Source organism: Leucoraja erinacea, unplaced genomic scaffold, assembly GCF_028641065.1.
Source record: "Leucoraja erinacea ecotype New England unplaced genomic scaffold, Leri_hhj_1 Leri_268S, whole genome shotgun sequence".
NCBI lineage: Eukaryota > Metazoa > Chordata > Chondrichthyes > Rajiformes > Rajidae > Leucoraja > Leucoraja erinaceus.
This window is the reverse complement of record NW_026576169.1, coordinates 121,435-144,843: the sequence shown is the minus strand read 5'-3', so window position 1 is coordinate 144,843 and position 23,409 is coordinate 121,435. Positions and strand designations below refer to the sequence as shown.

The 23,409-nt window shown below is 47.0% G+C and overlaps 1 protein-coding gene across 2 annotated transcripts in view; it reads left to right on the top strand.

The window, feature by feature from the left end:
- The first annotated feature begins 8,188 nt into the window (after window positions 1-8,188).
- The window catches only part of LOC129693360 (zinc-binding protein A33-like), a 127,837-nt gene continuing 112,616 nt past the window's right edge, over window positions 8,189-23,409 (top strand). For both annotated transcript variants that reach the window (XM_055630205.1, XM_055630204.1), the window contains exon 1: window positions 8,189-8,614. In XM_055630205.1, coding sequence (XP_055486180.1) covers window positions 8,204-8,614 — 411 coding nt within the window. In that variant the 5' untranslated portion in view covers window positions 8,189-8,203. The remainder of the gene's footprint in view (window positions 8,615-23,409) is intronic.

Here is a 23,409-nt window from a genome sequence, read left to right as displayed (position 1 = left end):
CAGTGCGTACAGCAACAACCCCCTTACATTTACACAATGTCCTCGCATATATTTTAGACCACAAAGTGTTTTATTGACGCAATCTCTTTAAAGTGCAGCCACGAACTCCAATTGAAATGCATCAGTCAACCTGCAGTCAGGAACATTCACAAACAGAGTTTAAAAGCAAGATATACTGTCCACACCGGGTTGGGTTTATTACAATTAGAGTATTAGAAGCACCAAGCACATAATCCGATTAAACACAATCTTTCTATTCGGTTCTTATGAATGTTATTGGTTGTACGAATTATCCAACTTTAACAAACGGGTATTAAATGTATCTGTTGTATTAATCTACTGAGCTACAACATTGTAAGTGGGTTTGATTTCAATGAACCAACACCGTTTACATGTTTTCCTCTGATTATCTGCCTCTGTTTCTTCCCTTCTTTCATCCAATCCATCAGGTGAAACTTTAATTACCGCCCTCAGCCCAAGAGAGAGAATTTGTCTTGAGTTGTTCATTGTCATATGTACCGGGGCAGAGTAATGACATTGTTACTTGTCCTTAATCTGAGTTTGCATATAAATCACTCCTCACGACTTACCCTCCTTAAACTGTGGGCCACACTTCTCTTCCTGACTCCAATGTTGGTAAATAATCCGCACTCCTCATTCAAGGAATGTTGCCATTCCATCCCCCATGTCCGTAATCTTCCAGATTTGTAATCAGCATTCCCAACTCCCAACAAAGTGGGTTGTAAAATCTCTGGCTCAGACATTTTTGCCTGAGCCCAGACCTCAGTTGTGTGGGTGGACATAGCTGAGATAGTCAAGTAGGCTTGGCATGGGTCCAGCAGAGCACCCTGCTCCTGCTTTCTCCCCATATCCCTTGATTCCATTAACCCTAAGAGCTATGTCTAACATTCACTTGAATATATCCAGTGAATTGGCCTCCACTGCCTTCTGTGACAGTGAATTCCACAGATTAACAACTCTCCGGGTGAAAAAGTTCTCCCTCTTCTCAGTCCTATATGACCCCTTAATTTTAAACTGTGAACCATGGTTCTGGATTCCCCCAACATCGGGAACATTTTTCCTGCATCCAGCCTATCCAATCTGGTAAAACATTATATGTTTCTACAAGACCCCATCTCATCCTTCTTAATTCCAGTGAATATTAGCCCTGTCGGTCCATTCTCGATTACATGTTCACTAACATTTTCCTACATACAAGGGACAATTGTTTTAACCAATGTTAGTCTCATCTCAAACTGACTAGCTATTAGAACTGAGATGAGGACAAACGTTTTCACCCAGAGAGTTGTGTGAATTTGTGGAATCTTCTACCTCAGAAGGCAATGGAGGCCGAGTCACTGGATATATCTCACTGGATGATCAGCCATGATCACATTGAATGGCGGTGCTGGCTCGACCGACCGCATGGCCTAATTCTGTACCTATTTTCTATGTCTCTATGTAACTCTGCCACCTACATACACATCCAAATCGTTTACATTTTAAACAATGATCTCCAGTTGAGCCAGCACCGAGCCATGCAGCAAACCATCTGCCGTCTGTCTCCATTCTGAGGAGCAACCTTCTACCATCGCCCTTGGAATCCGATCTTCAGACGAATATTGTATTCCATTGGCTTGCTGAAAGCGTGAAAATGCTCAGTGACTGTTTCTTCCCACAACTGTCATCAGGCAACTGAATCATCCTACCACAACCAGAGAACAGTGCTGAACTACTATCTACCTCACTGGTAGATCTGCATTACACAACAGTCTGTCTGCGTTTTCAACTTTTTTGTTATTTTCAGTGTGTTTTAAAACTGTGGGTTAATCTTCTCTGGTTTGTTTTATGTCGGGGTTGGGGGATGGGTCGCGAGAAAACTTTTTTCAACCTCTTACCTTGCCGGAGATGCGATTATTTTCCGGATCATATCCCCAGTCGCTCTGCGGTCTAGCACCATGGAGCTGGCGGCCTTGATTATGATTATGATTATGATACACTGTAATGGCGCGATTGTGATCATGCAGTGTCTTTCTGCTGACTGGAGTGCACGCAACAAAAGCTTTACACTGTAGCAGATTTTAAAACCAAGCTCTAAAGTCCATACAGTTTGGGGTTTATTTCATTTAAACGCGGAAAGCCCCAATGCACGAAATTCGAATAAACAAAACGTTTCTATTAGGTTCTGTGCGTTTTATCGGTCGTGCGAATTGTTACATTAAATAAATCGCATGCTTGTAGAACTTCAAAATAGTAGGATTTGGTTGAAAAATAAATAGCACGTCAAGAAGGTTAGCACCAATTTCATGCACGTAACCTCACGCAAGTGCCACTTTCAAATGATGCCAAGCTGTTTAAATGTTTAAGAAAGAAGGTAGAGAAAAATGCTGGAGAAATTCAGCGGGTCAGGCAGTATCTATGGAGCGAAGGAAATAGGGAGGTTGCACGTAAGGTTACTGGGTCATAGGGCTTGACGCACGGAGCCGCTCAATCCACCTGGAGGACATCCGTAACTTCTGGTATATGTTATTAATGCAAGAAACGCGTACTTTTCCACCTGTTAAAAACAGCCGAAATGTTGATTTTTTGAGCTGTAAAAAAATTGTGGGAGTCGGGGTAAGTGTGAGAGACATGTACCCAACATTAGAATTCCAAAAATGAAGCGAAATGAAGGTAAAGAGAAGTGAGAGATGAAGGGACAACAGCAGCTAACGTGCTTGGCGAACATTGGCCGTGCACATATCGGAATTGAAAATATTGGGAATTATCGCGTTTGCTCACTGCATATCATAGCATTATTTGTGGTTTTTCTTGATTCGTTTGATATCTAAACATTCTCAGAAGTGATAAATCTGGCTGTAAATTTTTTTTCAGATGCGTTTTCATTTTGTATGTAAAAACCCACTTGGGAACCATGGGCGATTAAAAAAATTTACAGCCAGATTTATCACTTCTGAAACTTTTTAGATGCCAAAGGAATCAAGAAAAACACAAATAATGCCTTAGTTGATGAAATGCAGTGAGCAAACGGCCAATGTTCGCCAAGCACTCTGGCTGTTGTTGTCCCTTCAGCTCTCGCTTTTATCCACCGTCATTTCTCCTCACTTTTGGAATTGTGAAGTAGGCTAAATGTCTTACACGCTTATCCCGATTTCCATAATTATTTACAGCGCAAATATTGACAATTTCGGCGGGTTTTTACGGGCCCGCTACGCTGGAAATAATGGTAAGTGCCTACCTGCAATTCATCGCGTGTAATCCACTTGGTGTAGCGTAACAACAGTACGGGTGATGGGTCGTGACCCGACTGCCGTGAAACCTCCCTATAGGTGAGTTTCGGGTCGAGACCTTCAGACTGAAGAAGGGTCTCGACCCGGAACGTCACATATTTGTGTCTACCTCCAAGCTGTCTAAATGTCTGCGCGGCGCAGCTTCCCCACCTGCTGGTAAAAACCGATACTGCGGAATCGGCCGATATATGAACCCATTGCCCGTGGGGGGTGGTGAATCTGGGGCAGAGAGAATGAACAGATGCCGATGCTGGAGGCCTTCATCGACATGGGAGCAGTGGCGGTGACTAAGGCACAATCCGGTATGACGAGTGAAACGAACAGGAGAGACCGCAAGAGCTACATGGTTGGCTAACTTGAGTAATACATTGTGCTATGATTTACATTGTTTTTCATCAACTTCACGAGTTAATACAATACTGTTCTCAAACAAAACTTAACCTTCTTATTAAGGAATTCATGTAAGTAGCTGATCAATTTCTCAAGATGTAGATGTCGCTGCAAGACCAGCATTTATTGCACATCACTAATTGTCCTATGAGTAGATCGCTCGGACATTTCCAAGTACATTTGACCTTCAACCACTTAGAACGAGTTCGATCTTGAACAAAATAAGAGTGTTGCGGTCATCGTATTTCAGACAGTTTTTTTTATTTCAAGCATTTGAGGTGATTAAGGTGTATTTAAGGTGGGAGAAAATACTTAAAATTGTGTCCCTGGATTGTGCCACTGGATTCCTCGTTCGATAACTAAATCGATGCCTCATCACCGCACCCCAGCCTTCAGTTGATTCTACGAGTTCACCAGTTCCTATTGGATTGCGGCCCTTGTTTAAAACCATGTTTAAAACCGGAATTATTCCCGTCATGATCTTACACGCACCAGTGGCGCCGACAGACAAGAAGCCGAAGCAAAGAAGTAGAAGCCAAATAACCGAATGGAAACGAGGCAGAAACGATAATAAACCGAAAGAGTCCGTAGACGAAACGCCTACAAACAGAAAGGATGGGAAACCTAAATTGTATTGTATATTGTATTGTATATCTTTATTGTCATTTCCTGAGTATTCACATACCCAGAGGAAACAAAAAAAACGTTGCTCAACCAGTGTCCATTCAGTGTGCATTAAAAATAAATATAAATAAAAATACATGTATCATGAACAAATTTAACACTCTACTAAACATTCAACAGGCGTTCCGATCGGCAGCGGCACAACAGTGGCTCTGCTGCAGTGTGTCCAGGCTGGTGGTTGGTGCACGATACTTGGCAGGGGGAAAAGTCCATTTATCAGTCTTATAGCCTGTGGGAAGAAGCTGAGGAGCATCCTGCTGGTTTTGCAGCTAATGCTCCTGTACCTCTTCCCAGATGGCAGGATGGAGAAAATGTCATGCGATGGGTGGTAGGGGTCTTTGATGATGGAGATGGCTCTGCTGATACATCTCTTCCTGTATATGTCCAGCAGGAAAGGGAGTGGAGCACCAATAATCCTGCTGGCGGTCTTCACAATCCTGTCTAGTTGGTGCCGTTCGTACGCCTTGCAGCTCCCGAACCAGGAAGTGATGCCGTAGGTCAATGTGCTCTCGACAGTCCCCCTATAAAAAGTCCGTAGGTGTGTAGTGGGGAGACCTGCTTTACGTAGTCTTCGGAGAGGGTGAAGTCGCTGCTGGGCTCTCTTGACCAGTGCTGTGGTGTTGGCCGTGGACGTCAGGTCATCAGACAGATGTAGTCCTAGGAACTTCACGCTGCTGACCCTTTCCACATCAGCTCCGTCGATGTGCAGAGGTGTATGGTGTTGTTTCCCCGCCCTCCTGAAGTCAACCACCATCTCCTTAGTTTTTCCCACGTTAAGAATGAGGTTGTGGGATTTGCACCAACCTGTGAGCAGCTCCACCTCCATCCTGTACGCCGATTCATCATTGTCACTGATGAGACCCACCACTGTTGTGTCATCAGCGAACTTGTTGATGAAGTTGTTGTTGAGTCTAGCAGTACAGTCGTGTGTCAGCAGACTAAACAGCAGGGGGCTTAGGACACAGCCTTGGGGTGAGCCAGTGCTCACGGCTATGGTTTTTGATGTCCTACTGCCCACCCTGATTGTCTGCTGCCGTTGCGACAGAAAGTTCAGGACCCAGTTGCATGTGCCGGCATCAACCCCCAATAGCTCCAACTTCTCCACCAGCTGCTGCGGAATGATTGTATTAAAAGCAGAGCTGAAGTCTATGAAGAGGATCCTGGCATAGGTATTTTTCCGATCGAGGTGTGACAGTACGAGGTTCAGTGTTGTTGAGACTGCGTCCTCTGTGGATCGGTTGGCTCTGTGGGCGAACTGCAGTGGGTCTAGGTCGGCAGGTAGACTATTTTTGATGTGCTGCATAGCCAGTCGCTCAAAACACTTAATTATAATGGGTGTTAGAGCCACTGGTCGAAAGTCATTATGGCAAGCTGGGTTTGGTTTCTTCGGGACAGGGACGATGGTGGCACTCTTAAGACAGTTGGGCACTACTGCCTGGCTGAGTGAGATGTTAAAAATGTCTGTGAAGACATCTTTCAGTTGCTCGGCACAGTCTCTTAAAACGCATCCAGGAATGTTGTCCGGCCCTGCAGCTTTGCGTGGATTGACGCTGGCAAAGGCCTTTTTAACTCCGGCTGCGGACAGCCTGAGCGACTGGTCACTGGGAGATGGCAGTAGTACACGTGTCTGGGTGCTGTTTTTAACCTCAAACCGTGCGTAGAACTCATTCAGTTCATCTGGTAGAGAGGGGTCGTTTTGGCATATCCGCAGCGGGGGGGGGGGGGGGGGCTTGTAGTCAGTGATGGTATGAAATCCCTGCCACCAGCGAACTAAATGCAAACTAACCGAAAGGGCGGAACGCCTAAAAGTCAACGAACCGAAAAGCTGCGTTGCCTAAAAGCAGATTTACCGAATGGCCGCTCTGTCGAAACGCCACCTAGCCGAAAGGCGGCGCGCCTACAAGCCAAAGGACGGACTGCCGCTCAACAGAAACGTCCAATAATGGACATTACGTTGCCGGGGGGCGGGACTTGTCAGCGATTGGTCCAGACCCCCGCGTCCATCACATCACTGCGAAGAGATGAACATTGTCCCAAACCTCAGCTCCACCCGACCCGCAGCCCACGGAGGGGGGCCGTGGGAGAGTGGGGGCTGTCCCGTGCGATGCACACCTTAGGCCGCTTTCAACTTGGTGCTTGGGTTCAGATTGCCCAGTCATCTATGGCTTGTGCGAGAAAGGGAACTCCACGCTCCCGTCTCCTTCTCTCTCCCCTCTTCTCTTTCGCCCCCTCTCTCTCTCCCTTCTCCCTCTCCCGTCTCTCTCCCTTCCTCACCCTGGCCACGGGGACAGACGGTTTATTTATTACCGTCTCGGTGTTTGCGGAACGCACCCAAGCTCCCACGCACAAACCAGGCAGGATCTCTGGAGAGAGGAATGGGTGACGTTTCGTGCCGAGACCATTCTACAGAGTGCATCTAAAAGGTCTCGACCTGAAACGTCATCCATTCCTTCTCTCCAGAGATGCTGACTGTTATGTGCGTGGGAGCTTGGGTGCGTTCCGCAAACACCGAGACGGTAATAAATAAACCGTCTGTCCCCGCGGTGGGGGTGACTCAGCCTGGTGTAGGGGTTGGGGTCCGATGGCGGTACATCGCGGTCAGTGACTGTGGGACGCTCCCACGGGTGGAGAGGGAGGAGAGAGAGAAGGGGCAGAGAATGGGAGAGAGAGAAGGGAGAGGGGAGTGGGGGAGAGGAGGAGAGAGAGAGAAGAGTGGATAGAGAGAAGGAAAGAGAGAAGAGAGGAGGAGAGAGAAGGGAGAGAGAGGGGGAGAGAGAAGGGGAAGACGCGAGCGTGGAGTTCCTTTTCCCACACAAGCCATAGGTGACTGGGCAATCTGAACCCAAGCACCAAGTTGAAAGCGGCCGAATGTGCGCATCGCACGGGACATCGCCCCCCTCCCCCCCCCCCCCCCCCCCCCCCCGCGGGCCGGGGGGAGGGGAGGTTTGGGACAATGTTCATGCCTTCACAGTTATTGTACGTTTCTGTTGAGCGGCAGTCGGTCCTTTGGCTTGTAGGCGACGCCACCTTTCGGGTAGGTGGCGTATCGACAGAGCGGCCATTCAGTAAGTTTGATTTTAGGCGATGCAGCTTTTCGGTTCGTTGGCTTTTAGGCGTCCCGCCCTTTCGGTTAGTAGGAGTTTCGTCTTCGGACTCTTCCCGTTTATTGGCGTTTAGGCCTCGTTCCCATTCGGTGCTTTGGCTTCGACTTCTTTGCTTCGGCCTCTCGTCCGTCGGCGCCACGTCCGCACACGATCTTGCACACCTCTATCACCCCTCATCCACCTGCACTCCAAGGAATAAGGTCCTTGTCTGCCCCCTCTAGTGCCCAGGCAACATCCACATAAATATTGTCTACTCCCTTTCCAATGTATCCACAGCAGAGTGAACAAAGCTGAACATGTTACTCCAAAATGACCATCCTTAATATGAAATGATGCACGGTTTCTCCAAATATAGATGCGCCTGAAGACTGAAGCGTCAGAGGCGAGTGTATTGATGTGGATTAAAATATGTCTACTTCCATCCTGATCCCGGGCTGTGAAGGGAGATGCGGGCGGCGGGTTCCATTTCCCAACAGAAGCAACGCCTCCTCAGTTACTCCTCCTTAGCGCTGGTCCTTGTCCCTTTCTGTCCTGCCTTAGACAATCCCAAGGCAATCCCTCCGCTTTCGTCTATTCAGGCCGGTTTAATGTCTAACTGACCCCTCCCTCGTGTGAGATTAGTTGGGAGCGGCCAGGGCACTGATCACTGAACACTTGCAGCCAAATCACATTCATTCCCCGAGACCGCAGCGCGCGCAGTCGGAAAGACTTTGAACCAGGAAGTAGAGGATTAAAATGGCTGCGAAAGACCCGGTTCAGAGTTTAACCGATGAGGCAGTTTGTCCCATCTGCCTGGATTTCTTCACCGATCCGGTGTCCCTGGAGTGTGGGCACAACTTCTGCCGCTCCTGTATCACACAGAGTTGGGACAGGGAGGGGAAAAACTACTGCCCGGAATGTAGAGAGGAGTTTACAGATCGCACCCTCAGGGTGAGTCGGGCCTTGGCGAGACTGTCTGAGAAAGCTCGAACACTGAGCCTGAATCGGACAGAGAAGGAAAGTAAACTTCAGTGCGAGGAACATCAGGAAGAACTGAAGCTGTTTTGTGAAACTGACAAGAAGCTGATATGTGTGATTTGTGCAGCCGGGCGAGAACACAAGTCTCACAACTTCATGCCGGTTAAAGAAGCTGTTGAAACCTACAAGGTAAAAGCAAACCGATTTTGATCACATGATTGTTTACTTCCTTTTTTATTGTCTGACATTTTATTCTCTGATCAGGATCAGGTTAATTCTTCCATCGAATCTCTCACAGAAAAGAAATCAGAAATCAAGCAAATGGAGCAGCGACAGAAATTAGGAATTTCTATTGTTCAGGTGAGGCTTTCCAGTTTCGATTTGCAGATCTTGTGCAGATTTGATCCACACGATGCGTGTAGAAAATAGCGCAGCGCTCTACCCCTCAGGAGTAGAGGGCCTGAGGTTCGGCAGGCAAGGACTTTATTCCTTAGAGCGTATGATTCAGGGAGGTGACCATATGGATGTGTACATGATAATGATGGTGTGTGCACACTTATACCCTGAATAGGGGTGTCGAAAATGCAATGGAATAGGTTTAATGCGAGCGGCAAAAGCTTTAATACAAACCTGAAGGGCAACCTTTTTCACACAGATGGTAGTGGGTATATGGAACGAGCTGCAAGATGAGGTACTTGAATCAGGTACCATAACAACATTTCACATATATTTGAACAAATTCGTGAGAAAAAAGTTCTTGAACTGTCTGGGCCAAATGCGGACAAGTGGAAATAGCGCAGATGGGGCGTCTTGGTCGGTATCTAACACCCCTTGCTGTATGACTATGACGTCTGTCATTCTGCTGTCTCAATAGATAACAGACAATAGGTGCAGGAGAAGGCCATTCGACCCTTCGAGCCAGTACCGCCATTCAATGTGATCATGGCTGATCATCCATAATCGAGATGGATTCTGAGAGCAGCTTGTAATGGAGCCGACCAGAGAAATGGCAATTCTGGATTTAGTGTTGTCCAATTATGATCCAGATATGATAAGAGAACTCGAGGTAAAGGACCCACTTGGAGGTAGTGATCATAATATGATTAGTTTTAATCTGCAATTTGAGAAGGAGAACGTTAAATCGGAAGTGGCAGGGATGCAGTTGAACAAAGGGGACCATGAGGGCATGAGAGTGGAGCTGGCCAATGTAGACTGGAAAGGGATCCTAGCAGGAATGACGGTGGAACAGCAATGGCAGGGATTTCGCGGCATAATCTGGAAGACGCAGGATCATTTCATTCCAAAAAGGAAGAAAGATTCTAAGGGGAGTAGGAGGCAACCGTGGCTGACAAGAGAAGTTAAGGATAGAATAAAATTAAAGAAAAGATGTATAACACAGCAAAGAGCAGCCGGAAGCCAGAGGATTGGGAAACTTTCATAGGACAACAGAAGGAAACAAAACGGGCAACACGGGCTGAAAAGATGAAGTACGAGGGGAAGCTGGCCAGGAATATAAAGAATGACAGTAAAGGCTTCTTTAGATATGTTAAGGGAAAAAGAGCAGCAAAGTCAAACGTGGATCCCTTGAAGGCAGACACGGGAGAAATTATTATGGGCACAAGGAAATGGCAGAAGAGTTGAACAGGTACTTTGGATCTGCCTTCACTAAGGAAGACATAAACAATCTCCCAGATGTACTGGAGGACAGAGGATCTAAGGGGGTAGAGGAACTGAAAGAATGTTTCATTAGGCGAGAAATAGTATTGGGTAGGCTAATGGGACTGAAGGATGATAAATCCCCTGGGCCTGATGGTCTGCATCCCAGGGTCCTCAGGGAGGTGGCTCTAGAAATAGTGGACGCATTGGTGATCATTTTCCAATATTCAATAGATTCAAGATCAGTTCCGGTGGAGTGGAGGATAGCTAAGGTTATCCCACTTTTCAAGAAAGGAGCGAGAGAGAAAACGGAGAATTACAGACCAGTTAGCCTGACTTCGGTGGTGGGAAAGATGCTGGAGTCAATTATTAAAGAGGTAATAATGGGGCATTTGGATAACAGTAAAAGGATTGGTCCAAGTCAACATGGATTTATGAAAGGGAAATCATGCTTGACTAATCTTCTGGAATTTTTTGAGGATGTGACAAGTAAAATCGATGAAGGGATGCCAGTGGATGTAGTGTATCTAGACTTTCAGAAAACCTTTGATAAGGTCCCGCACGGGAGAATGGTGACTAAAATTAGAGCACATGGTATTGGGGGTAGGGTGTTGACATGGATAGAAAATTGATTGGCAGACCGGAAGCAAATAGTAGGAGTGAACGGGTCCTTTTCAGAATGTCAGGCAGTGGCGAGTGGAATGCCGCAAGACTCGGTGTTGGGGCCGCAACTGTTTACCATATATATTAATGATCTGGAAAAGGGAATTAGGAGCAACACTAGTAAGTTTGCGGATGACACAAAGCTGGGTGGCAGTGTGAACTGTGGAGAGGATGTTAGGAGGTCCCATGGTGACCTAGACAGATTGAGTGAGTGGGCAGATGCGTGGCAGTTGGGGTATAACATTGATAAATGTGAGGTTATCCACTTTGGCGGCAAAAACAAGGGGGCAGATTATTATATCAATCGGGTTAGGTTAGGTAAGGGTACAGCGAGTCCTGGGTGTCCTTGTTCACTAGTCACTGAAAGTTGGCGTGCAGGTGCAGCAGGCAGTGGAGAAAGCTAATGGAATGTTGGCCTTCATAACAAGAGCATTTCAGTATAGGAGTAGATAGGTTCTTCTGCAGTTGTATAGGGCTATGGTGAGACCACATCTGGAGTATTGTGTACAGTTTTGGTCTCTTAATTTGAGGAAGGACATCCTTGTGATTGAGGCAGTGCAGCGTAGGTTCACGAGATTGATCCCTGGGATGGCGGGACTGTCATATGAGGAAAGATTGAAAAGACTAGGCTTCTATGCACTGGAGTTTAGAAGGATGAGGGGGTATCTTATAGAAACATATAAAATTATAAAAGGACTGGACAAGTTAGATGCAGGAAAAATGTTCCCAATGTTGGGCGAGTACAGAACCAGGGGCCACAGTCTTAGAATAAAGGGGAGGTCAGTTAAGACTGAGGTGAGAAAAAACATTTTCACCCAGAGAGTTGTGAATTTATGGAAGTCCCTGCCACAGAGGGCAGTGGAGGCCAAGTCACTGGATGGATTTAAGTGAGAGTTAGGTAGAGCTCTATGGGCTAGTGGAATCAAGGGATATGGGGAGAAGGCAGGCACAGGTTATTCATGGGGGACGATCAGCCATGATCACAATGAATGGCGGTGCTAGCTCGAAGGGCCGAATGGCCTCCTCCTGCACTTATTTTCTATATTTCTAACGTTTCAGCCCATATCCCCTGACTCCGCTATTTTTAAGAGCCCTTAAAATATCCAGAGAACTGGCCGCCACTGCTGAGGAAGCGAATTCCACAGACTCACAACACTCTTGTGTGAAAAAGTCTTTCTTCATCTCTGTTCTAAATGACTTGCTCCTTATTCTTAAACTGGCCCCTGGTTCTGGAATCCCCCAACATTGGGAATTTGTTTCCTGCCTCTAGCCTGTCCAAACCTTTAATAATATTATTCGTTTCAATAAGATACCCTCTCATCCTTCTAAACTCCAGAGTGTACAAGCCCAGCCGCTCCATTCACTTAACATATGACAGTCCCACCATCCCGGGAATTAACCTTGTGAACCTACGCTGCACTTTCTCAATAGCAAGAATGTCCTTCCTGGAATGTGGAGACCAAAGCTGCACACAATACTACAGGTGCGGTCTCACCAGGGCCCTGTACAACTACAGAAGGACCTCTCTGCTCCTATACTCAAATCCTATCGTTATGAAGGCCAATATGTCATTTGCTTTCTTCATGCCTGCTGTACCTGCATGCTTACTTTCATTAGCTGATGAACAGGGACCCCCAGATCCTGTTGTACTTCCCCTTTTCCCAAATTGACACCATTTAGGTAATAATCTGCATTCATGTTTTTGCTACCAAAGTGGGTAACCTCAAATTTATCCACATTAAATTGCATCTGCAATGCATCTGCCCACTCACCCAACCTGTCCAAGTCATCCTGCATTCTCATAGCATCCTCCTCACAGTTCACACTGCCACCCAGCTTTGCTTCATCTGCAAATTTGCTAATGTTACTTTGATTCGCTTCATCTAAATCATTGATGTATATTGTGAATAGCTGCGGTTCCAGCACCCAGCTTTGCGGCACCCCACTAGTCACTGCCTGCCATTCTGAAAGGGACCCGTTAATCCCTACTCTTAGTTTCCTGTCTGCCAACGATTTTTTCTATCCATGTCAGCACTCTACGCCCAATACCATGTGCCATAATTTTGCCTGCCAATCTCCCATGTGGGACCTTATCAAATGCTTTGTGAAAGTCCAGGTACACTATATCCACTGACTCTCCCTTGTCCATTTTCCTAGTTACATTCTCAAAACAATCCAGAAGATTAGTCAAGCATAATTTCCCCTTCGTAAATCCATTCTGACTCAGACGGATCCTGTTACTGCTATCCAAATGTGCCGCTATTTCTTCTTTTATGATTGACTCCAGCATTGCAACCTTCACGTGGTACGCCCTGTTTCGACAAATGCAATCAACCTGGCGTGCACAATGAAATAAGATTAAATAGAACAAGTTGTCCGACAACTTTTGACTGTGCACGCCATACGCAAAAAGATTCCAGCATCTTCCCCACCACCGATGTCAGGCTGACTGGTCTGTACTTCCCTGTTTTCTCTCTCCCGTCTTTCTTAAAAAGTGGGATAACCTAGTTCTGGTGACCTGGTTCTGTCCAGTGAAGGTTAATGGACACATGAAATGTAACAGCTTGCAGGGAAATGAATTGGGGAAATGGGAATTATGTGATTGTACATTCCTTTCACCAAATTCTTCAGAATTATCGAGACAAGCTCTTGAATTGCCAAAGTAATGAAACCTACGAGTGAAATGCTCGTAAATGGGATTAGTGCAGATACATACAGTGCCGAATGGCCTAATTCTGCATTCCAGAACTCGACATTGACGAGCCAAATGTCCTGAGGAAACACGGCAGTGACATAATATATTGATTCTCATCTTTCATCTGACAGGAAGAGTCACTCAACCGTCAGTCACAGACTATATCCCAGTTTGCTGAACTGCACCAGATTCTCACGGAGAAAGAGCAGCGTTTACTCGGAGATATCCGGGAAGAAGAAGAGAAGATTGTCAAACGAATGGAGACAAATCTTCAAGCGATTCAAGAGAATTTAAATTCCATTCAGGATGAACTATTAATGTTACAGGGACAGATAGACCACAAGGACAACATGATATTTCTGAAGGTGAGAGGCGAAGTGAATGTGTACAGTTACAAAATGATGGGTTACATTTCTGAAATAAATTCTGCATTTACCAGTAATTCTGTATTAGTTCAATGTTTCGTCTATTCTAGCGCTGCGCTGATATTGTGCCAAAACGGAATGGCCTCCCATATAATCTTTCAGCTTTTGGCACTTTGACCTTTTGCGTAAAGGGTTTGGAATTTAGAAATAGGGAGATTTTCTCTCTCAATTGTTCATGGTGTTGGTGAGACCACACTCCACGTCCGCGTTTTTATTATTTTTGTCTGTGTTTTTGTGTAGTGTTTGTTATTTTATGTTGGGGTGTGTGTGTGGGGGGGGGGGGGGGGGGGGGGGGGGGTGGGGTGGGGGGGGGGGGGGAAACTTTTTGAATCTCTCCCTGCACTGAGACCCGACCTTTTCTCGTCGGGTCTCAGTCGTCGTTGAGGCCGCAACGAGGAGCGGCCTCCAACAGGAAGAGACCGGGGACTCAGGTGCCGACTCACCGTTGCCGTCGCGGAGCTGGCCGGGTCCGGAGCGGTGGAGGAGCGCTGCTGCTGCTGGTGCTGTTGCTGCTGCTGCTGCTGGTGCTGTTGCTGCTGCTGCTGCTGCTGCTGGTGCTGTTGCTGCTGCTGCTGCTGCTGCCGGAGAGTCGGAGGCTGCTGCTGCAGGTCTGTGGACGACGGCGCCGAGCCCGCGGCTCCCTGGAGGGAGACCGCTTTTTGGGGCTTCTGCGGCGGCGACTTCTCCCGCCCGAGTTGCGGGGTCGAAGAGCTCCTGGAGCGGGGCCTAGCACCGCTGCCCCGCGCGGCTGGAATGGCCGCGGACTTTGCGAGCGCACACCGGGGGCTCCAACACCAAGACCCGGTGTGCGACCTCGCACCACCCGGCGTGGCTTCAATGGCCGCGGGACAATCGCCATCGCCAGCCGGGGGCTATGACTTTGACTCTGACATCGGGGGGGGGGGAGAGTGCAGTGGAGAGATAAGTTTATTTGGCCTTCCATCACAGTTATGTGATGGATGTTTATGTTAAATGTAATTATGTTGTGTCTGGGGTCTATTTGTGTGTATTGTATGGCTGCAGAAACGGCATTTCGTTTGGACCTCCAGGGGTCCAAATGACAATTAAATTGACTCTCTCTTGACTCTTGACTCTTGACCTGGAGCAATGTACATAGATCTGGTGACCTTAATGAAGAGAGGATATCCTGGCATTGGACGCAGCACAGATTTAATCACCAGGCCAATTTCTGGGATCGTAGCATTGTTTTATCATTCGTGGGCAAGCACGTGATGTTTGTATTCTTTGCAGTTCAGGACAACCACGTATGATGCTATGGACAATAGATAATAGGTGCAGGAGTAGGCCATTCGGCCCTTCGAGCCAGCACCGCCAATCAATGTGATCATGGCTGATCATCCACAATCAGTACTTCATTCCTGACTTCTCCCCATATCCCCTGACTCCGCTATCTTTAAGAGCCCTATCTAGCTCTCTTGAAAGTATCCAGAGAACCCGCATCCACCGCCCTCTGAGACACTCACAACTCTGTGTGAAAAAGTGTTTCCTCGTCTACGTTCTAAATGGCTTACCTCTTATTCTTAAACTGTGGCCCCTGGTTCTGGACTCCCCCAACATCGGGATCATGTTTCCTGCCTCCAGCATGCCCAAACCCTTAATAATCTTATATTTTTCAATAAGATACCCTCTCATCCTTCTAAACTCTAGAGCATACAAGCCCAGCCACTCCATTTTCTCAGCATATGAGTCCCGCTATCCCAGGAATTAACCTTGTAAACCTACGCTGCACTCCCGCAATAGCAAGAATGTCCTTCCTCAAATTTGGACAGCAAAACTGCACACTACATATGCTCCAGGTGTGGTCTCACTAGGGTCCTGTACAACAGCAGAACGACCTCTTTGCTCCTATACTCAACTCCTCTTGTTATTAAGGCCAACATGCCATTCCCTTTCTTCACTGCCTGCTGTACCTGCATGCTTACTTTCATTGACAGATGAACAAGTACCCAGCAATCCCGTTGTACTTCCCCTTTTCCCTACTTATAACTGATCCTACGGTCCACAGCTGGAAATAGAGCAGTGGATCTCTGGTCATCTCCAAGCCAGAGTCTTTGTGAGGCTTAACTTGTTGGAAGTATTTAAACTAGAGGGCAATATATTTTTTGGAAAAATCTGGGAACTGAAAACGAAGGGGGTGAGGGGATGAGGAGACTTTTTCTGTCCTGGGCTAGATCAGCATTGACCACATTGTGGGGATTCACAATGGAATCTAGAACGTGACTCACACATCAGGTTTATCATCTGTATCCGGTTCCCATCACCTTGGGGTACTTTGCACCGCTAGTATTTTCCCTCTATGCTCACCATAGAACAAAATGCCATTCAGCCTATCTTCTTGTCCGCATGTTGCTGCTCCTTTCAAGAACCCTCTCAACTACTCACCACATGCGGAAATAATGCACCGACTTCCAGGAATCCTCGTGTATTTATCCCACTTCAACTTAAATTTATCTCAAATATTGACCATGGCGTCCTGTGAGTTCCACGTTGTCTTTACTGCATTTCTAATGGAATTTATTGAAGGCCAATCTAGCTTCAATTTGTGGTCTCCCCACAAGTATTAATATTATTTATAACCTCCACCCATTTGAACCCGCCACTAACTTAAAATATTCCATCCCATTATCTCTGATATCATCTCCAGTTAATATCCCACGACCTTCCCGGTCTTACTCGTAAGTTACATGCTCTTGTTATTTTAATCTACCTTCCTAACGTTTTGCCCCGTGTTCGGTGTCTCGACGCCAATACCCACTTTCTGTCTGTGTGACACGGGAAAGAGTTGGGAAATGGGAATTATCAGTGTTTTTTGTAGCAATTTGGTGAAATACCCGCTGTCGGGTTGATGACGATCCATCTCAGTTAACTGAGATTTGTGTTTTATTTATTTCAGGAAGAAGCTGGTCGCAAGAGCAGGTAGGACATGCTTTTGACTGAAACACGGTATGTTATTATAGAACAGCTTAAAAATTGCTAATGCTCAGTTAATAACCAGCTGTTCAACATTTGCAGGTTTCGTGATGAAGCCAAACCAATGTTGGTGGTAGATGGTTTGTGGCCGATTGAAAAGTTTGATCCCTCCTTTTTCAACATGGCATTGAGAGAAGCATCTGATATCATCAAGCGAGGTAAATAGAATACCTTTTCCATTGTTCTTTTTTTAACGCCATTTTTATGGAATGCTTAGTTGCGAAGATTAATGGACTCGAGGGGAAAGCATCGTAGAGTCAGAGAGCAAAGCACCACAGAAACAGAAGCACCCCGTAATCTCCCAGTTCTGTAAAGCTCCCCTATTTACTGTGTGTGTGTCCTGCTGTGGATTCTCTCACCAAAGTGCATCAGCTCACCTGTACGTGAATAAATCCCATCTGCCGTCCCTCCGCCCCTTTGGCCAAGATTATTGTGACCTCACACAGAACGGGAATCGGTGCAAGTTCCAACCAGTCATGATCACATTGAATGGAGTGGCGGGCCCGAGCAGCGGGGCCTATTTTCTTGTGTTCTTGTGCTCATGCGTACGTATAAAAGGATGGATGCCACACAGAGGGATTGCAGCAAAGATTGACAATAATTTTTTCCCGTGATTATATATGCTGTGTGGGATGAAACTGCGTGGACCTGTGTACTCGACAGTTCACGTGCATTATGGGAGAAAGAGTCATAGAGTGATACAGTATAGAAACAGGCCCTCAGCCCAACTTGCCCGCACCGACCAACAGTTCTATATTACTCCCACCTGCCCGCGTATGTCCCGCATCCCTCCAAACCTGTCCAATCCACGTACCTGTCTAAATGTTTCCTAAATGTTGGAATCGTCCCTGCCTCAAAGACCTCCTGTGGCAGCTTGCTCCCACCACCCTTTGTGTGAAAATGAAACCCCTCCTATAACCATATGACAATTACAGCACGGAAACGTGCCATCTCGGCCCTTCTAGTCCGTGCCGAACACTTATTTTCCCCTAGTCCCATCTACCTTCACTCAGACCATAACCCTCCATTCCTTTCCCATCGATATAACTATCCAATTTATTTTGAAATGATAAAATCGAACCTGCCTCCACCACTTCCACTGGAAGCTCATTCCACTCAGCTACCACTCTCTGAGTAAAGACGTTCCCCCTCATGTTACCCCTAAACTTCTGTCCCTTAATTCTGAAGTCATGCCCTCTTGTTTGAATCTTCAATACTCTCAATGGGAAAAGCTTATCCACGTCAACTATGTCTATCCCTCTCATCATTTTAAAGACCTCTATCAAGTCCCCCCTTAACCTTCTGCGCTCCAAAGAATAAAGACCTAACTTATTCAACCTTTCTCTGTAACTTAGTTGCTGAAACCCAGGCAACATTCTAGTAAATCTCCTCCGTACTCTCTCTATTTTGTTGACATCCTTCCTACAATTGGGCAACCAAAATTGTACACCATACTCCAGAATTGGTCTCACCAATGCCTTGTACAATTTTAACATTACATCCCAGCTTCTATACTCAATGCTCTGATTTATACAAGATACAAGATACAAGATACATTTAATTGTCATTTGGACCCCTTGAGGTCCAAACGAAATGCCGTTTCTGCAGCCATACATTACAAACACATAGACCCAAGACACAACATAATTTACATAAACATCCATCACATCGCTGTGATGGAAGGCCAAATAAACTTATTTCTCCACTGCACTCTCCCCCCCCCATGTCAGAGTCAAAGTCAAAGCCCCGGCTGGCGATGGCGATTGTCCCGCGGCCATTAAAGCCACGCCGGGTGGTGCGAGGTCGCACACCGGGTCTTGGTGTTAGAGCCCCCGGCGTGCGCTCGCAGAGTCCCGCGGCCATTCCAAGCCACGCGGGGCAGTGATGTAGGCCCCGCTCCAGGAGCTCTTCAACCCCGCAACTCGGGCGCGGGAAGTCGCCGTTGCGAGAGCCCTGAAAAGCGGTCTCCCTCCAGGGACCCGCGGGCTCCCGGTGCCGCCGTCCACAGACCTGCCGTTGGAGCCTCCGACTCTCCGGTCGGGCCGCAGCAGCAGCAGCGCTCCTCCCCCGCTCCACCCGCTCCGGACTCGGCCAGCCCCGCGACGGCGACGGTGAGTTGTAGCACCAGAGTCCCCGGCTTCTTCCTGTTGTAGGCCGCTCCTCGTTGCGGCCCCAACGACAACGGAAACCCGACGAGAAAAGGTCGGGTCTCCCGTGCAGGGAGAGATTTAAAAAGTTTCACACACACCCCAACAAAAAATAACAAAAATTACATAAAAACACAGACAGAAAATAATAAAACGCGGACAGACTGCAGAGGCCGCTGCTGACCAGAGTCGCGCCGCCCACCGGTATAGAGGCTAGCATACCAAAATCTTTCTTTACCACCCTATCTACATGAGATTCCACCTTCAGGGAACTATGTACAGTTATTCCTAGATCCCTCTGTTCAACTGCATTCCTCAATTCGCTACCATTTAAGTCCTATTTTGATTTGTCCTGCCAAGATGTAGCACCTCACACTTATCAGCATTAAACTCCATCTGCCATCTTTCAGCCCATTCTTCCAAATGGCCTAAATCTCTCTGTAGACTTTGGAAATCTACTTCATTATCCACAACACCACCTATCTTAGTATCATCTGCACACTTACTAATCCAATTTACCACACCATCATCCAGATCATTGATGTACATGACAAACAACAGTGGACCCAACACAGATCCCTGAGGCACCCCAATAGTCACCTGCCTCCAACCTGACAAACAGCCATCCGCCATTACTCTCTGGCATCTCCCATTCAGCCACTGTTGAATCCATCTTGCTACTCCACCATTAATACCCAACAATTGAACCTACTTAACCAACCTTTCATGAGGAACCTTGTCAAAGGCCTTACTAAAGTCCATATAGACAACATCCACTGCTTTACCCTCACCAATTTCCCTAGTAACCTCTTCAAAAAAATCAAGAAGATTAGTCAAACATGACCTTCCAGCACAAATCCATGTTGACTGGTCCTAATCAGACCCTGTTTATCCAGCTGCTTATATATATTATCTCTAAGAATCTTTTCCATTAATTTGCCCACCACTGAAGTCAAACTAACAGGTTTATAATTGCTAGGTTTACTCTTTTTAAACAATGGAACAACATGCAGAGTACGCAAATCCTCGGGCACTATTCCCGTTTCTAATGACATTTGAAATATTTCTGTCATAGCCCCTGCTATTTCTACACTAACTCCCCTCAATATCCTAGAGAATATCCTGTCAGTACCTGGAGACTTATCCACTTTTATATTTTTCAAAAGTGTCAGTACTTTTACTTTGAATCTCATAGTATCCATAGCTACCCTACTTGTTTCCCTTACCTCACATAATTCAATATCCTTCTCCTTGGTGAATACCGAAGAAAATAAATTGTTCAATATCTCCCCCATCTCTTTTGGCTCTGCAGATAGCTGTCCACTCTGTCTCTCTAATGGACCAATTTTATCCCTCGTTATCCTTTTGCTATTAATATAGCTGTAGAAACCTTTTGGATTTACTTTCACCTTACCTGCCAAAGCAACCTCATATCTTCTTTTAGCTTTTCTAATTTCTTTAAGATTCTTTTTACATTATTTATACTCCTCAAGCACCCCATCTACTCCATGCTGCCTATAATTACTGTAGATCTTGCTCTTTTTATGAACCGTGTCCAATTACCCTTGAAAACCATGGCTCTTTCCAATTTTTTACTATTCCCTCCTATTAAATCTTTCCCCCTTCACCTCAAACTGATATCCTCAATTTACCTACTCTGAGCAAGAGACTGCGAATCTACACGATCTATTCCTCCTGTGATTTTATACATGCAGATCTCAGTGAAGCACAAAGTCCTTACACGGCTCAGTGGGCTGGATGCAGGGACGATATTTGTCCTGTCTGAGGGGTCTGGAGTCAGCGGAAACACTCTCAGAATGTGGGCTGGACCATTTCGGACAGAGATAAGCTGACTTTACTGCACGCAGAGACTGGGCAACCTTTGGAATTCCCCGCACACCCGGTGGCTGTGGATAATCAGTCAGTCAGTGTTCTTGGAGCCAGAGAGCCATGGTTGTACGTTACGGAGTCAAGCCCTTTGGCCCATCACGTCCATGTCCACCTTATTCCCAGCCACTCTAATGCCATTTGCCCACATTAGAACCGTATTATTCCACACCTCGTCTGTTAAATCACAATGCCTCTTAAATGTTGTGATTACATCCAATTCCTCCATCTCCTCTGGCAAAATATTCCTGGTATCAACCACTATCCATGTGAAGAAAACTGACCACTCAGATCCACTTTAAAACTCTATCTTCTCGTGTTAAACCCACACCCTCCAGTTTTGATATCCCTGCATTAGAAGAAGTGTTTGATGATCTATCTTATATCCTGCTGCAGAATCTGATCACTTTCATCGCTATCCACAACATTTCCCGTTCTCTAGAAATGTTTTAGGCACAACTCTTACATCCAGATCGAAGCCATGAACATATAAAATAAATAGCAACGGTGGCAGCCCAATCTCTGCACCAGTCACCAGACCTCTAAGCAGAACAATCATGCTTCCACCGTTACCTTCTACCTCAAAGCAGCAAGCCAGTTTGGGATCAATTTTACCAGCTCGCTCGGATCCCACCTACCTTTGCTTTCGGGACCGGCCTTACATGCGGCCCATTGTCTAGTCCCTCAGTGAATTTCATATATTGGTTCACAATGAAACCAGTGTGTACTTGATTGTACACACCCATCAAATCCACACTGAATCCCTTCACTTCTAGTGGCCTTACAACCCCAAGTCTCCACACATTCTACTTAACTCTTAATTATTCAACCTATGCTTCCTTCGATGGTCCCAGCCACCCCTCCCTCTGTCTCGCCGTCCACTCACAAAATCAGTTATAGTCCACTCCGGTTCAGTATGATCACGGCAACTCCACCCCACTTCAACCTCTTCTTTAACCACCTCTGATTGCCACTCACACCTGTCTCCTGAAGAAGAGTCTCGACCCGAAACATTGCCTATTTCATTCGCTCCATAGATGCAGCCTCACCGCTGAGATTCTCCAGGATTTTGTCTACCTCCTCATCCTCCAATCTAACTCTCCCTCGCTATCTACTGGCAAGGTATGGGAATACCCGCCATATTTCTCCATCCCCACCCGCAATCTCTCACGCACTTTCTTCACTCGTTCTCCCTGGCCGCACGCTCTGCCCCATCCCGTTTCCGATAATCCAAGAAAGTCCCCAACTCCGGTAATGATAACTGTTGTCTGTCCGATGTTGTTGAGGAGGGGGGGGTGGGGTGGGAACCCCGAGAATTAATTCAGTTGTCCGCCCTCCTGTGCCTGAGGCCGAGCGGCTTCTCCCGTGGTCCCGGGGCCGCGCTGCACGAGTCTCCCCCCGACCCCCGGGGACTCTCTAATTCTCTGCTTCTCCCCCCAGTCTCCGTCACTCTGGACGAGGAAACAGCGCATCCGGGGCTCGAAGTATCTGAGGATCGGAAGAGTGTGAGACTGACGGGGACCCGGAGGAGTCTCCCTGACACCGGGAAGAGGTTTACAGTCCGGGCGTGTGTGCTGGGATCGGAGGGATTCACATCAGGGAGACATTACTGGGAGGTGGAGGTGGCGGGGAGTCGGGGCTGGAGTCTGGGAGTCGCCGCAGAGTCTGTGGAGAGGAAGAAAGGGGTGAAACTGACCCCGGAGACTAGAGTCTGGAGGATTAGGCGGGATGGTGACAACTTTGATTCAGTCACCTCCCCTCCATCCCGTCTCCGCGCCCATCCCATCCCCGGGAGGGTGGGAGTTTATCTCAGTTACGAGTCCGGGACAGTTTCATTTTACGACGCGGACACCAAGTCCCATCTCTACACCTTCATTGGGAATAAATTCACGGAGAAACTTTATCCTTTCTTCGGGCCTTGGGGACCAAACCAGTGGCTGGGTATCTGCGGCGGTTCCTCTCCGGGTGTGTAAAAGAGTCGGCTCCCGGGACCGGTGAAAGGAGCGGGGCTCCTATTTTAATCCCCAAATTTCACACCGCCAAACCACTGTGAGCGCGGAAATAGTTTAGTTTTGTTTAGTTTATTGTCACATGTACCGACGTACTGTGAAACCCTTTCGTTGCGTGCTCTCCAATCAATAAAACCAGGAGGAATGTAAATGTGGGAAGAGTAAAATAAATAGCAATTGAAATCAGAGCTGTCTGTTGATCCGTTCATTTTAACGCGTTAACTGCGTCCGTCAACGGAACAGAAATACTATTGTGAAAATATAAAGATTGAAACTTGTGATAAGGTCCCACAAAGGAGATTAGTGGGCAAAATAAGGGCACATGGAATTGGGGGTAGAATGCTGACATAGGTGGAAAATTGGTTGGCAGACAGGAAACAAAGTGTAGGGATTAACGGGTCCCTTTCAGAATGGCACCACAACTACCACACGCACTCTCTCACCTTGAGCTTCCCCTCCAGGGTGCGTGAGCGCTTGAAGCCGGAGTTCTTGTTCTCGGCTTTGATGGCTC